The sequence below is a fragment of the Macrosteles quadrilineatus genome, unplaced genomic scaffold, assembly GCF_028750875.1.
Source record: "Macrosteles quadrilineatus isolate MER2022 unplaced genomic scaffold, UCM_ALF_1.0 Scaffold_8__2_contigs__length_117827958, whole genome shotgun sequence".
NCBI lineage: Eukaryota > Metazoa > Arthropoda > Insecta > Hemiptera > Cicadellidae > Macrosteles > Macrosteles quadrilineatus.
Window position 1 is genome coordinate 25,962,740 of NW_026542601.1, and position 14,681 is coordinate 25,977,420.

The following is a 14,681-nucleotide window of genomic DNA, read 5'->3' on the forward strand; positions in this document are numbered from 1 at the left end:
TCCATTAAAATATTAGGATAAAAACTGTATAAAATCACTGTATGTGTATACAACAGACTGGCTGATTGTGAACAAATGCCAAACAAAATTCAAAACTTTCAGAATGTTACTATCTCCATCTTATTTGGCAAACTTCTCTCTCCCGTCAAGTATAAATTTAATGTTATTTTGGATCTTTCAAAACATTTTTGCTACAGACAGATGAATCATAACTAAATTTAAACCCTATCCTTACTATGCTGGCCATGTGCTTCTAGGATGTTGTATCCAGAGAGACAAAGCATTTTACATCTCTAACTGGTAAACTTTTCTACTAAGGTATTAAACTGATTCTAGCTTGTCTCACAGACTACAGCACATACCAGGGAAATTATTCATAGCAGTTTTCATAGTTACAATTTAAAATAGACGTTAGTCAAAGATTTATGTTATAATGTTCGCTACATCGGTTGGTACAATAAGTGTAGGCCCAGTGAAATTGTATAGGATACCTAAATAAAAGTTTAGGATAGCAAGTTTAAGTTGAATTAAAACAGCAAAACAAATCCTTAATCATATATTTTATTCAGAACTAAAAAGATTTTTAATTATATTTATATTATTTTAAGTGTTTGAATCCTCTACCGAGCCATGTTTGCTGGACATTTAAGGCCTTTTTATTTAAATGAATTTCCATAAGCCTCCTTAAATACAGCAAGCATAGACCTTTATTACAATTTTAAAATACGTATCAAAATATTGTTGTCGACACACTTGTGTTCAGTTGCTGGAAGACGAGTTATGCATCACATCTCCGCCTCTTATAACATCTTGTAGCTTCCGCTTCCATCTTCTCTCCAAATCTTTGTCTTCGTGCCACGACTTGGAATGAGGCAAATGGTCAAAATGGTCCTGACTCCTCATGTTCTGAAAATGCCAGATTTTAAGAAGCCCTTAACTAGGAGAAATCAGTTTTTTATTATTCTATAATTCAATTAGAAGTTTGACAAGAGAAAGGCTTCTACCTTTTACCTTCTACCTTCTGCCGTGAACTTTTACCAGAGAAAACTGGATTGTTCATGTCAATAAAAAATTAAAACATCACTTCATACATAAAATTAATTATAAAAACATTTAACTATCATTAATATTTACAGAGTACAAATGGCGAGCAGGGAGGAGAGTGAATCGGCAAAAAACTCGTCAATTGAGTAAAAAGCCATGTCCTTCAGTCACCGCACCAAGACGTTCAAAGCGGTTTTTCTCAAGCAGCCTAACTCTAGTTGGAAGCTTATTGAACATATTCAACGCCAAGTCCGGGAAGTGCTTTGAGGTCTTAACTAGCCTGCGCCTCGGGATGTCCAGATTAGATCTGCTTCTTACGTAGTGGTCATGTATTTCGGTTCTGGTGGTGAAGGAGGCCTCATGTCGCTTAACATAAACCAGCGAAACCAGGATGTAGTTAGACGGTACGGTGAGTATGTCCAAACTCCGAAACAGGGGCCGGCAGTGATCTAGGTAATCACTAGAGGTGATAATTCTCACCGCTGCCTTCTGCAGCAAAAGCAGTCCGTAGCACTCCGAAGCGTGCCCCCAAAGAAGCAGTCCATAGCTGATGTGAGAATGGAACAGGGCATGATAAACCACTGTTAGGTATTTGCTGTCAAGTAGGCTCTGAAGCTTCCGCAGCAGGATCAAGACTCTGGACAATCTCTTGGTGATCACATCAATGTGTTTATCCCAGGATAGCTTACGGTCCAGAGTGAAACCCAACAGTTTTACGGGATCAGCGGCATTGTGAAATTCTATTTCGCTGAGACTGCAGAGTAGTAACTGGGTTTTTGACTCGTTCAGTTGTAGCTTATTACACTGGAACCATGTCTTAGCTTGGTCGAAAGCCAGTTCCTGGTTAGCAATCAATTCATTAAGGTTCCGCCCCCTACTGAGAAGAGTGGTGTCATATGCGAACATTAGCACTCCCCCCTCAACACTAAGGTCGTTGATGTGTAAAATGAACAGTAGGGGACCCAGCACTGAGCATTGCGGTACCCCATAGGGTACAAGTTGAGTAGCCGATGTCGAGCCGTTAATAACTACACACTGCAACCTCCCATTCAAATATACATAAACATATTCTATAAGGTATTGCTACATCTATTACTTAAACAAATATTATCAGGCGGTGAGTATGGTAAGAAGAAACCTGATTGAATTGTACTATTATCAAATCTTGAGCGGTTTCAATAGCATTGACCTATCAATCAATTCATACAGTTAATATAAATTATTTTCACACCATATGTATTTGATAATCGTATTAAAACACTTGGTTTTCACGGTAGGCTATAATATGTAGATGGATTGAATCCTTGCTTCACAGTAGGAAGGTTAGGCTCTCACTCCATAATGACACTATCGAGGCAAGAACTACTCGAGGATGCCCTCAGGGGGGGGGGGTTCTCTCTCCCCTCCTTTGGAATTTGGTAGCAGATGACCTTATAAGGACCCTCAATGAAAGAGGGGTTTTCGCCTTAGGTTACACTGATGATGTTGCAATCCTTGTGGTTGGAAAGTTCCACGGAACCATAACAGACCTTATGAATAGAGCTTTAAGGGTAGTGGACCGTTGGTGCCAGGAAGTTGGGCTCTCTATAAATCCCAGGAAAGTTGTAATGGTACCCTTCACAAGAAGGAGGAAACTGGATGGGATCGGCCCACTAAGACTGCAGGGCACTGTAATAGAGCTGCAAAATCAGGTGAAGTATCTTGGTGTAATTTTGGACAGATCACTTCACTGGGGACCACATCTTCAAAAAGTCACTGAGCGTGGCAAATGGTCCCTTATGGCATGCAGGCGGATGGTAAGTGGCACATGGGGGTTACAGCCTAAACTTTTGCACTGGCTGTATGTATCTGTTGTTCGACCCGCCCTTACTTATGGTTCGCTTGTGTGGTGGCCAAAGATGGAATCTACTATAGCTGTCAAAGCTTTAGCAGGAGTTCAAAGGCTTGCTCTTATAATGATAACTGGGGCAGTAAGCAGCTGTCCTGGAGCGGCTCTAGACTGTCTGCTTGATATGCTACCTATCGACATTTACATCAAGGTGGTAGCAAGTAAAACAGCCCAACGCCTTAGATGCGAAAACTTATGGATAACCTCAGGAAACAATAAAGGGCACTCCAAAATTGTTCAGGTGGTACATAATGATGAATTGGACTTGCCTTCAGATCACATGTCCAAAAAATACTCCTTTGGAAAGCCTTTCAAAGTACTAATACCAGATAGGAAGGATTGGTCTGGCGGAAAAGGACCCATACCCACAGGTGATTTAGAATGCTATACTGATGGTTCTAAGATCAATAATGGGGGCACTGGAGCAGGTGTGCATTGGACAAATGGAGGCACTGGCATTTGTCTTCCAATGGGGGTGTACCCAACTGTTTTTCAAGCAGAGGTCACTGCCATTCTGGTTTGTGCTCGAGAACATCTTAACAAAGATATCAAAGACAAAACAATCAATATCTATACTGATAGTCAAGCGACCTTAAAAGCATTAAACTCTTACGAATTCAACTCCAGGCTCGTGTGGGACTGTCTTGCTTCTGTGTCTGAGTTGGGTAGGAGAAATGACCTTACGCTTTGCTGAGTGCCAGGACACTCAGGCATTAAAGGTAATGAAGCTGCAGACAGATTGGCAAATACTGCCTCTGTGACATCAATAATAGGCCCACAACCCTTCTGTGGCATCTCACGAAACAGTGCATGTTCTTCGATTGCGTCATGGGCCAAGGAAAAGCATTGCAAACGCTGGGTCGATGTTCCCCTTCTTAGGGTCAGCAAGCTTACTCTGTTTAGGCCTTCTAAAAAGGTCGCCTCTGACCTCTTGAGACTAGACAGACGAAGAATTAAATTAACTGTTGAACTGATAACTGGTCATGGAAGATTCAGGAAACATTTACAATGGATGGGCTTATATGATGGTGAACCGATCTGTAGGTACTGTGATAGGTCAGAAGAGACAGCTGATCACTTACTCTTTGATTGTAACGAGCTCTCTGACGCTAGATTGATAACTCTTGGAAATATGGCTACAGGCATTCATTGGGCGCCTTAACTTGTAGGTCAACAAGAAAGCAATTGTCTGGGGTGCGCAATAATTTGATTTCGGATTAAGTGCTTTAAGGTCTCGACCTGCCCCTGTTAGATAAGATAAGATAAGACACTTGGTTTTGTTCAAGGAAAGGATATAGGTCAGGACTTAGAATTGAAGACTAAAGAGGATAGCAGTTGGTTTACCTTGAAGTACAGGTAGACCATAGAACATGTGTAGAAGACACACAGAACACTATATTTTGTCCAAGTGTAGTAAAATGAAAAAGAGCTTACAAAATGAGATTTATGTAAACTCACTTTCACATTCTCTACATTTGACAAAGGGACGAAATACTGTGTTCTGTCTCCTGTATGTTCTATTGCAAATCTGAACCTCTTCAAGGTATGCTAACTGCTCTCCTCTTGATTGTTTACAAACTCTGGGTATTTTTCATTGTACTCGCTTCAAAAATTAAAGAAGGAACCAGAATTTTATATACTCAGTTTCATTTTACTTCGGAAAAATGTTTTTGTTTGAGACGATAAGAGATGTAAACATGTACCTATTGATTTACTACGACAAAAAGGAGAATCGCCTAGTTTAATTTAAGTATTCCCCAACTGTCTTCCAGTGAACATAGGAAATCTCCTATACTGCGAACATTATGTAACCAATTCACAACACTGCAAATATCCAAATACTACTATAATGTTCAATTCAGAACATTTAATTTACCTCTGGTGTTTTTATGTAATTGACAGACTTTGATGATTTGGCCAAACAAGGTCTACAATGAGACTCAGTCTTGGACACAGGTTTCGCCTCTTTCATCCCCTCCAAGTCTCTCTCCCCTCGCTGCAGCATCGTGTACTTACGGTTCAGATCCTCGTAAGCTGTTTGAAGTAATCTGCAATACAAAAAGGTAAATGAAATCATCAAGAAAAAGTTTAAAGGGTGTGTAACAAACAACTTCCTAGATATTTTGTTCAAAATACCCCAGAGACTGAGCTATCCGACCAGAGTTGGACATGACAAGGTCATAGAAGCTGACAGGTAGGATAGCACAAAAATAATACTAACCATTTTGAACATTTACAAAAATCGTTAAATTTACGATCAATCTGCTGTCAACCCTATTCAAGGCTTGTCTTTCAATAAATCATGATGGTTCTGTATACAGTCTTTTAATATAGAACATCACTGTTGCCCTTTGTCGAAGTAACATTCACAATCAAATTTTAAAAATACATTGGTCATAACAATAGCAACTATTTCCCATGACCTCAATAAACTAAACAACTATACTGTGAAACATAAAATAGAGCAATGATATATATAATTCAAAATGTTAGCAACTAGTCTCTTCAAAACAGGGAACATCAGTGTACCTATACACTCATCTCTATTCATACTTGGCTTAAAATATGTACCTACATTCGTATGGTCGCCATTTCAAATTAAATGTTTTTTTTAGAGAGAGGAGGGAAAATGCGTTTACGCACAAAGGTAGCCAGCCTGTAGTGTGAGACTCCTGAATTTATCAAACTACTCACTAAAACAAACCCCCTCTACTCTGTTGGACAAGACCTGGAATTGTTTGTCACATTACTTCAAGTCAGGGTAACATGTGACCTAAGCCCCCAGGGCTCGCACCGTTTCTGGTTTCTGGCATTTAGATTCGTTATGACCTACACCCCAACCCGGTCAAGGTCGAGCTTCTTGGCGCGGAGAATACCCTGGATGTAATGTGACACACAGGTCCAATTGCCCTCACCCCCCGTCATCATTGGTATGACCGTGTCCACCGACAAGAGTCCTACAAACCATTGAGCCTCCAGGAGGGCGTTTCCCAATGCTGTGGACCATGTCTCCTGTTCCCGGGCTAGCCGCATCCTATATACCTCCTTATTGAGAGCCTCTGCACACACCTCCGCACCGTACAAGAATACAAATTGCACCGAAGACATTAATAGCCTTCTACGACTGGACCGAGGCCCTCCGACATTGGCCATCAATCGGCTAAGAGAAGAAACCACCCTAGCGGCCTTGTCCGCTGTATGAAGATGTGATCCCACCAGCTAAGCTTGCTGTCCACCATGACCCCATGGTACTTGGCAGAACGAACTGTTTGGACCTCGACGGCCCCCACCCTCAACAGCACGATAGTGTCGATCCGTTTTTTTTCTCAAAATCACGATCTCGGTTTTACTCAAAGCAAGTGAAAGACTGTGGTCTGCCATCCATGCGTTTATGGTAGGCATTACTCGGTTCAGCTTTAGCTGAGCCAGCTCAACACTGTGCTAGCTATCAAAGCTGCAACGTCGTCTGCGTACCCAACCAAAACAATTTCCTCAGGCATTTCAGATCTCAGAAGGCTGTCATAAGCAACATTCCAGAGGTCTGGGCCGAGTATGGATTCTTGGGCAGCACCAGAAGTAACAGTAAAGTAAAGTATTAAGCATTAAAGTATTTTAATTTTCACCTTCAGCAATAATGCAATGAGTAGGATAAAATAGGTTACATACACAATTTGTCACACTAGTTTGATAACAAACTACTAGTTTTTATTTTTTTTTCATTCTCAACTATGACCGTCTAAACACTTGTTGTCTTAAGTAACAAAGAAAACATTGAAAACTAGGTAAGAGGGTCATAAAACACTATAAAGCATAATTACTCATGACCAGAGCAAAATAATTGGTCCAAACGTTGAACCAATAGCCTGAAAGATTAGGCTAGAGCAATGAAGCTACAAAACTCATCATCTAAATACAACAAAGGTATATACTCTAAGCTATTGTGCACTGGTGGTGTATACTGTTTACTTGTAATCATGTTTGGTGGCATGCAGCTTCTGTTTGACTCCTCTCAGTTGGCTGGTGAGAGCAGTGCTGATCTCCCTCTGTACCTCAATGTTGGGCTGTAGGTGAGCCGAGTGATCACTCTCGTAAACCAACTGTCACAACAACACAAATAACTCACCATGACAACACATGTAAAGCTGGTAAATAACTGATCAGCTTAGATTAGGCCTACTAGTAGTTGGTCTTCTCTCGACCCCTTCTTAGTTGACACTTTATGCTTTACTGCAACTCTCCTTTTTCCTCAGAAACAGTTGAAAATTTCTCAGAAACATCTAAGAAAGTTGACATTATCTGTCAACTTTTCACAAACAATAGAAGCAACTTTCTGGGAACAGATGTTTCTTCTAAGGACAAAAAATCTTTGTATTTACTATATAACCTACTTAGGAGCAAAACTAGTAAATAAATACCCCCGCTGCAGCAAACCTGCAGACTAAGCGATGAATTTCCATTTGCCTGATTGGATTTACACTAAAATGTCTCCTTAAAAATATCTCATTTATTACCAATTTAAATAACATTAGTTTAACGAGTACTTAGGTTTGCTGCAACAGGGAGGGTAAAAAGGTGTTTTTTGTAAAATGTTAATAGCTTAGTATTAAATGAATGCATTTTCCAAATTTGATCAAAATGTATGATCATAAACAAGCAAACTACTACAGTTTACTTATTCTCCATAAGAATAACATGGGAATTTTAAATTTACAGTATTTTGGAATTTTCTCTGTAACCATTAGGCGCATAATAACGCTTCAATATACTAAATCATTTATTTTTTAAAGCTCTACAAAATGGTTTGGAAAGAAAATGCTAAATTTTAAGTTTTTAGGGTCAAAAATGGGAAAACCCAATTTTTGCCCCAAAAAACCCCTTATAAACCCCCGTTCCCATGGTCCGATCATGCTGGTTTGCGAACTCGTTCAAATAAACGTAGGTTTACACGTTTGTACCAAATTTCATCAAAATCGGATGATTTTTGCTCGAGTTATCGCGCTAACGGACACATATATAAATATATATATATGAATTTGAACGGATGGTGTTTTTGGTCTCTAGGGACCTCAAAACGAAAAAGTAAATCGGTCCTGGGTCCAGGTCTTACCATTAGTACTACGGTAATAGCTTATTCCCTATGGGACATTCGCTAAAACAAAAAAACATGGTTAATGTTAGTTGAGTTTGAGTGGAGAATCAAATCATTACCACTACACATTAGGAAGTTTAACCGATCAGTTTTATATTCCTCTACTAATCTCATGAGAATATAGTAAACATCAACTAGAACTTAACCTCCAAAGTATGAATTAATTTCTTAAATAATAGTTTACACCAAGAGGAATTTTTTAAGGTATTTGGACATTACATTAGGTGAAACCTATATAAGGAAATCAATATAATAAGTTACAAGGGCTAAAATGGCATTTTGTTTTTCTAAATGCAATACCGAAGCACAGACAATATAATATGTCTGTGACCGAAGTGTATTATCAATTAATTATCATTCAATGATTAATAATTTAAGATAGGAACGCCACTACCTATGTATTATAATAATAAAAATCAATTTACAGACATTATTGATAAAAACTGTTCTGTCACCAGCACAGGAATTCTAGTGTAGAAAATAGTTCACAAGATACAAAGTATTGTTTATGAATGTTTGCAAATGTGTCTAGAAATATGTAAATAGATTTAGGAATTGCTGACATGACCGACACTGACACACCTTTCCCACAATCCGACAAGCACTTAGCTACATTTCTGCCGACAAGCAAGAACATGGCATTCACAAGTTAGCAATACACGCTGAAGTTGCAACATTCCTGCTTGAATTAGAGAGTAAATTTTAACTTCATTACACGATTAATGAGTTCAATAAAACAATGAAATCACTACTGAACTATTTACTAGAGATTGATGATAAACACTTTAAAAATAAATTCACTGTAGATTGTATCAGTTAATTCAAAGTTTTTCTAACTGGTAAACACAGATTAATTTGCCTAGGTTTAAATTTACAGAAAAAGTATCAATATAATTTTACCTGTTCCGAAAACTGAGCATTGCTCTTTTCCAATCTTTTGATTGTTGATTGCAAACTGGAGTTATTATTCTTCAGCCTACTTATCTCCTGTGTAGCTAATTCCAAGTCTGAAAGTATTGTATCCCTCTAAAACATTTTACAAAAACACAAAAATTCAGAAAAAGTTCATAAAAATACTACAGTGCAAAATTCTTTCAAATATATTCATTACATTACTAGTGTAAAAAGTACTGGCAAAGAATAACCATAAAACTAAACAGTTCAAAAGCTTAGCCAGTTTAGCTTTGAAGTTGAATCTAAAATGTAAGTCAATATAGTTTGGAAGGATGTCTAAGGATGACATGCTCATTTATCTAAGAATTTTATTTGACTATTAAAAAAACATTAGGATAATAAATATGATTAGTAATAATTACCTGCAGCGTTATTTGTTTCATTTGTGTTTTTAAGTGAAAGTTTTCTTCCTCTTTCTTAGAAAATTGTTCTCTTATCTGTAAGAAATATGAATAACTTTAAAGGCTTAGAGACTTCCTCAGTAGTATTAGACACTTGTAATCAATAATTGAGCGAAGCTCTTATACGTCGACTCTTATGCATTTCATAATACGCAAACTCCTCCTAGACGGCTGAATCAATCGTTTTCAAATTTTGCATGGCAATAAAGACCATATCGGTGAGTGCCAACATCTATATGGCGTTAAAAAAGTCTCTCAGGAATCCGCCCCACTGGGTCTCAAAGTTTCAATGTAATCCTTATGGAAGCAGTATTTGACACATAAACAAAGACATATGATCAGCTGTTATCTTTTGAATGTAGTAGATAAAGAAATATCTGATAGCATTATTCCACAGATATTAGAACAGAAACGGTATGTATCATAAATATAATAAAATGACGACACTAGCTTGAGGTCCGTGACGTAGGAAAACAAATAAGGAAGTAGTAAAGGTGAGCAGTCTGGAGTGTGAAAACTGTTTATGACGATTAGATTTAGGTATCTGCATTCGTAAAATTCTATGGGAAAGGGAGGGAAACATGTCCGAGACGTAGGAAGTGGTGAAGGAAGTAGTCAAGGTGAGCTGTTCGGAGTGTGGGAACTGTTTTTGACGATTAGATTAAGGTATCTACAGTCTTAAAATTCTATGGGAAGAGAGAGGAACAGGCCCGTGACGTAGGAAGTGGCGAAGGAAGTATTAAAGGCGAGCAGTCTGGAGGGTGGGAACTTTTTATGACGATCAGATTAAGGTATCTGCAATCCTAAAATGCTATGAGAAGGGATGTAAGCATGCCCACGGCAGAGAAAATGGTGAAAGAAGTAGTAAAGGCTAGCAGTGTGGAGTGTGGGGAATGTTTGTGGCAATTAGATTTACGTATCTAAAATACTAAAATGCTATGTAAAGTGATGAAAACAGGTCCACGATGTAGGAAGTGGCTTAGGAAGTAGTAAAGTATGAGCATAGTGTGATAACCGCCTGTGGCAGTTATATTAATGTATCTTCAATCCTAAAATGCTATGAGCAGGGAAGGAAACAGGCCCCACGACGTAGGAAGTGGTGAAGGAAGTAGTAATGGCTGGCAGTGCAGAGTGGGGGAACCGTTTGTGCAGTTAGATAAATGTATCTAATAATAAAATGCTATGAGAAGAGAAGGAAACAGGTGTATGACGTAGGAAATGGTGAAGGAAGTAGTAAGGCTTGCAGTGCAGAGTGTGGGAACCGTCTTTGGCAATTAGATTAATGTATCTGCAATCCTAAAATGCTATGGGAAGAGAGGGAAACAGGTCCACGACGTAAGGGGTGGTCAAGGAAGTAGTAAAGGTGAGCAGTGCTGAGTGTGGGAATGGATTAATGTATCTGCAATGCTAAAATGTTATGGGAAGAGACTGTAGACTGTATGTTAAAATGATTACGAAGCACAAATCGATACATATTTTCGATACATGCAATAGTTTACAATAGAGATTTACAACTGAGTTGACAACAGCTGATTTTTACTCCATAGAGGCTAAAAACGATTTTACTCCCCAAAGAGTAAAAATGCTACTTTAGACCCGCAACGCATGCGTTAAAAACGACTGTTTTTACTGCAGTATGACAAAAACAATATAATATGAACCCTTGATGACTCCGCTCAATTTTGTGGATGCCTCTGCGAACGCCACCTAGTAATATTAATTATGTGCTATGTCAATCGGAATACAATGCATATTTATTTAGAAACTGTTCAAAAAGTAAACTTTCAAGATCACTTCAATAGCAGTAGCACAATGGTACAATGGTATTTAATAATGAGCAGTTTCAAACTTTTAGAGTAGATCTTAATTGTAAATGCTAAACATACTACATTTTCACTAATATTTGTATCCTCAGTAAAACATCTAATTAATCAATAAAAAACTGCTATTGTCGTTTTCTGTGACAGTGTTAGATATTCAGAGGCCACTCGTGGTGGTGGTGGTGGTGAAGGTGACGAAGGTGACTAGGCTGTGTCAGCACTCAGCATTAGTTCACTCCTCACTGCCAACGTTTAGCAAAGTAACCTTTCATTAGGAGTTGTTTTATTTTATGAACGTAGCAGTAGTTTGCAGTTCACGACTAACATCTGGTTATTCTAGATGGTGTTTATTAAACTCCTTTAAGCATCTTAAACCTTAATGAAACAAAATTGGGAATTAATTGGCTTTAATTTGGGCGATGGTGGTAATGACCAATTAATGAATGAGTGAATTTAATTGTAAAAAAAGGCAAACCTGACTAGCTTAATTCAACCCCATTTTACGACAAAAAACATAACTGTAAACAAACCTACTTTGACAGTTAGTTCTCATTACGTATCACAGTTTTTTGTTGCTGCTTAGTTCAAATTAGCTGTTTTCATAAATGCAAAAAAAATATTGTGGGTAAATCTTATAACTTTTTAATGCTTTTACATATCATAGAACCAACTTTTTTAGTTGAAACAGCTGACTAAATTCTTTAATTCCCTTTAAATATGAATACTCATAAGGTTAACATGGGGGAACTATAGAGCCACTGGACGGAACCCGAAGGGATTTTTGAGATAAGAATATGCCTATATGTTAATCGGGAATGTGAGCTATCATCATGCCAAATTTCAGCCCAATCCGTCCAGTAGTTAATGCGTGATTGAACTTTAAACAAACACACAAACTTTCACATTTATATTATTAGTATAAGATGTGTATTATTCTAATTTAAAATGTATTCAAAACCTCACCGTTTCTCCCCTTTCCTAGTTCATTTTCTCTCTTACAATTATTCTTTTATAATTATTAATTTTATGACAATAATTTAAAAAAATATTTTTAAATGAGGCTAGCAGCACATTATACATGAATGTAGAAACATAACCTGATTTGAGTTCCCGCCTAATGCTAAGCGATTGCCAGACTGCTACGCCGAGTTGCCGCCGCGATGGGCAGCAAAAACATGCATTTGCTTAAACCATATCACGCGTACATTTTACGTCGGATCTTCTTGAAACAAATTTTATTCGATAACTAATTAAATGTTGCAGGAGGTTTGCTTTTTCGGATTTCAAATTTTCCTTTAAAGAAAGCTCCATAAAATTTTAAACTTAAACAAACGTATTTTTGCTATAATTATTAAATTTTTTTTCTAAAAAAAAAAATAAAAAGCAAACACCCTGTAGAATTGAATTCTCTTTCCATTAAACATCAAACTTAATTCTTTGTTAAAAAAATAACGGCGCTACATGGTTCAAAAGATTACATTGTTCTTATGTAGCATCAACCCAATATTGCCGACTGCTAAAGCCCACTCGGCTTTATAATGAATCCTCAACAGCCACCTTTTACCTAGCCCGAGATATTTCGTGGGGACCGATCCGCTTACGGAATTAAATATATAGATATCTATATAGTTAATGTGGGGACCGATCTTTGATCGGTTGTAGTTAATTGGGTTTAACAGTTAAAATAAAACAATGTCGGGAAAAATTTACGAAAAGCATTTTTATTACAAACCATAGACAGATATTTGATCGCTGAAATAATAACGACTCTTTAATGTAACAGCATTCAATTAAACAAAAATAAGATACATTTATATGATCTGGCTTAAGTAGTGCTACAGAAATTTTCTCCGCTCTAGTCATTGAAACCCGTGGTTGTTTGACTTTTACTCTCACTAAACACAGCAGATAAAAATATGATACAAACAAAATAATATTAGTTTCAAAATGGCTTGTGATAACGATTTTTGGTTTTTCAATGCTACTACTAAAGTAATTGAGGTGCTGTCTGTTTTTTTTTGTTTTTTTTTTTGGATTAAGCATACGGTAATAGTTTTATGTCAATTAAAAATCTCAGATGTAATTAGTTTACTGGAATGTGGTGAGGGAGAGGGGGGTGAGGGTTGGTGGGAGAGGGCTAAGTAAGATAATAAATATTTTGTCGGAACTATTTTCCCCTGTATCGAGTAATCTTCAGTTCATCTTAACTATGTGGCGTTCGCAGAGGCATCCACAAAATTGAGCGGAGTCATCAAGGGTTCTTATGATATTGTTTTTGTCATAGGCCTACTGCAGTAAAAACAGTAGTTTTTAATGCATGCGTTGCGGGTCTATAGTAGCATTTTTACTCTTTAGTGAGTACAAATAATTTTTAGCCTCTATGGAGTAAAAATCAGCTGATGTCAACTCAGTTGTAAATTTCTATTGTAAACGATTGCATGTTTCGAAAATATGTATCGACTAGCTGTACCCGCGGGCTTTGCCCCGTTTTACTTCATTAGTGAGCTCGTTCGCTTGGCTCAATCACGTCCTGGTTGAAGTTCGTTCGCTACGCTCACTCACCTTTAGGTTGGAGCTCGTTCGCTGCGCTCACTTTGCCTTCAGGTTAGCTCGTTCGCTACGCTAACTCGCCTCCAGGTTGAAGTTCGTTCGCTACGCTCACTCACCTTTTGGTTGCAAATTAGCTGTTGTCATAAATAAAAAAAAAAAAAAAAAAAATAGTGCTGCACCCTGTTGGTAATCCTTGTAACTTTAATGCTATTATGAACATCATAGAACAGAACCAACTTGTTTAAATGAAACAGCTGTTAAGATTCATTAATTCCATTTAAATATGAGTACTCATAAGGTTAACATGGGAAACTCCAGAGCCACTGGGGCGGAGCCCGAGAGTCCGATCAGAATAAAAACAACTTAGTTTTCCTATTTAATGCCTAAAGAATCAGTATACCGAATTTCAGCCTCCTAGGTAAATGGGAAGTGGGAGAATTAGTGATGAGTGAGTGAGTGAGTCAGTCAGTGAGGGCTTCGCCTTTTATATATATAGATTCGTGCTTCGTAATCATTTTAACCTACAGTCTACAGCCTCTTCCCATAGCATTTTAGCATTGCAGATACATTAATCCATTCCCAAACTCAACACTGCTCACCTTTACTACTTCCTTCATTACCCCCTACTTCATGGACCTGTTTCCCTCTCTTCCCATAGTATTTTAGGATTACAGATAAATTAACGTAATTGTTGTTTGCGTAATTGCCTAAGACAGTTCACACACTCTGCACTGCAAGCCTTACTACTTCCTTCACCATTTCCTACGTCATAGTCCTGTTTCCTTCCCTTCTGGGATTTAAATTTTAGAAACATTATCATTTTATCACGACACTCAACCACATTCTTTCAGAAAAATTTCCACTTCAATGCAGTA

General features: G+C 37.8%; 1 protein-coding gene across 1 annotated transcript in view; it reads right to left on the bottom strand.

The window, feature by feature from the left end:
* Positions 1-684: 684 nt before the first annotated feature.
* LOC129000023 (interaptin-like) overlaps positions 685-14,681 on the bottom strand; it is a 175,673-nt gene continuing 161,676 nt past the window's right edge. The window contains exons 40-44 of the mRNA XM_054426870.1: positions 9,398-9,472; positions 8,982-9,107; positions 6,899-7,029; positions 4,809-4,980; positions 685-906 (exon numbers count right to left, since the gene is read on the bottom strand). Of these exons, the coding sequence (XP_054282845.1) occupies positions 760-906; positions 4,809-4,980; positions 6,899-7,029; positions 8,982-9,107; positions 9,398-9,472 (651 nt within the window). The 3' untranslated portion in view covers positions 685-759. The remainder of the gene's footprint in view (positions 907-4,808; positions 4,981-6,898; positions 7,030-8,981; positions 9,108-9,397; positions 9,473-14,681) is intronic.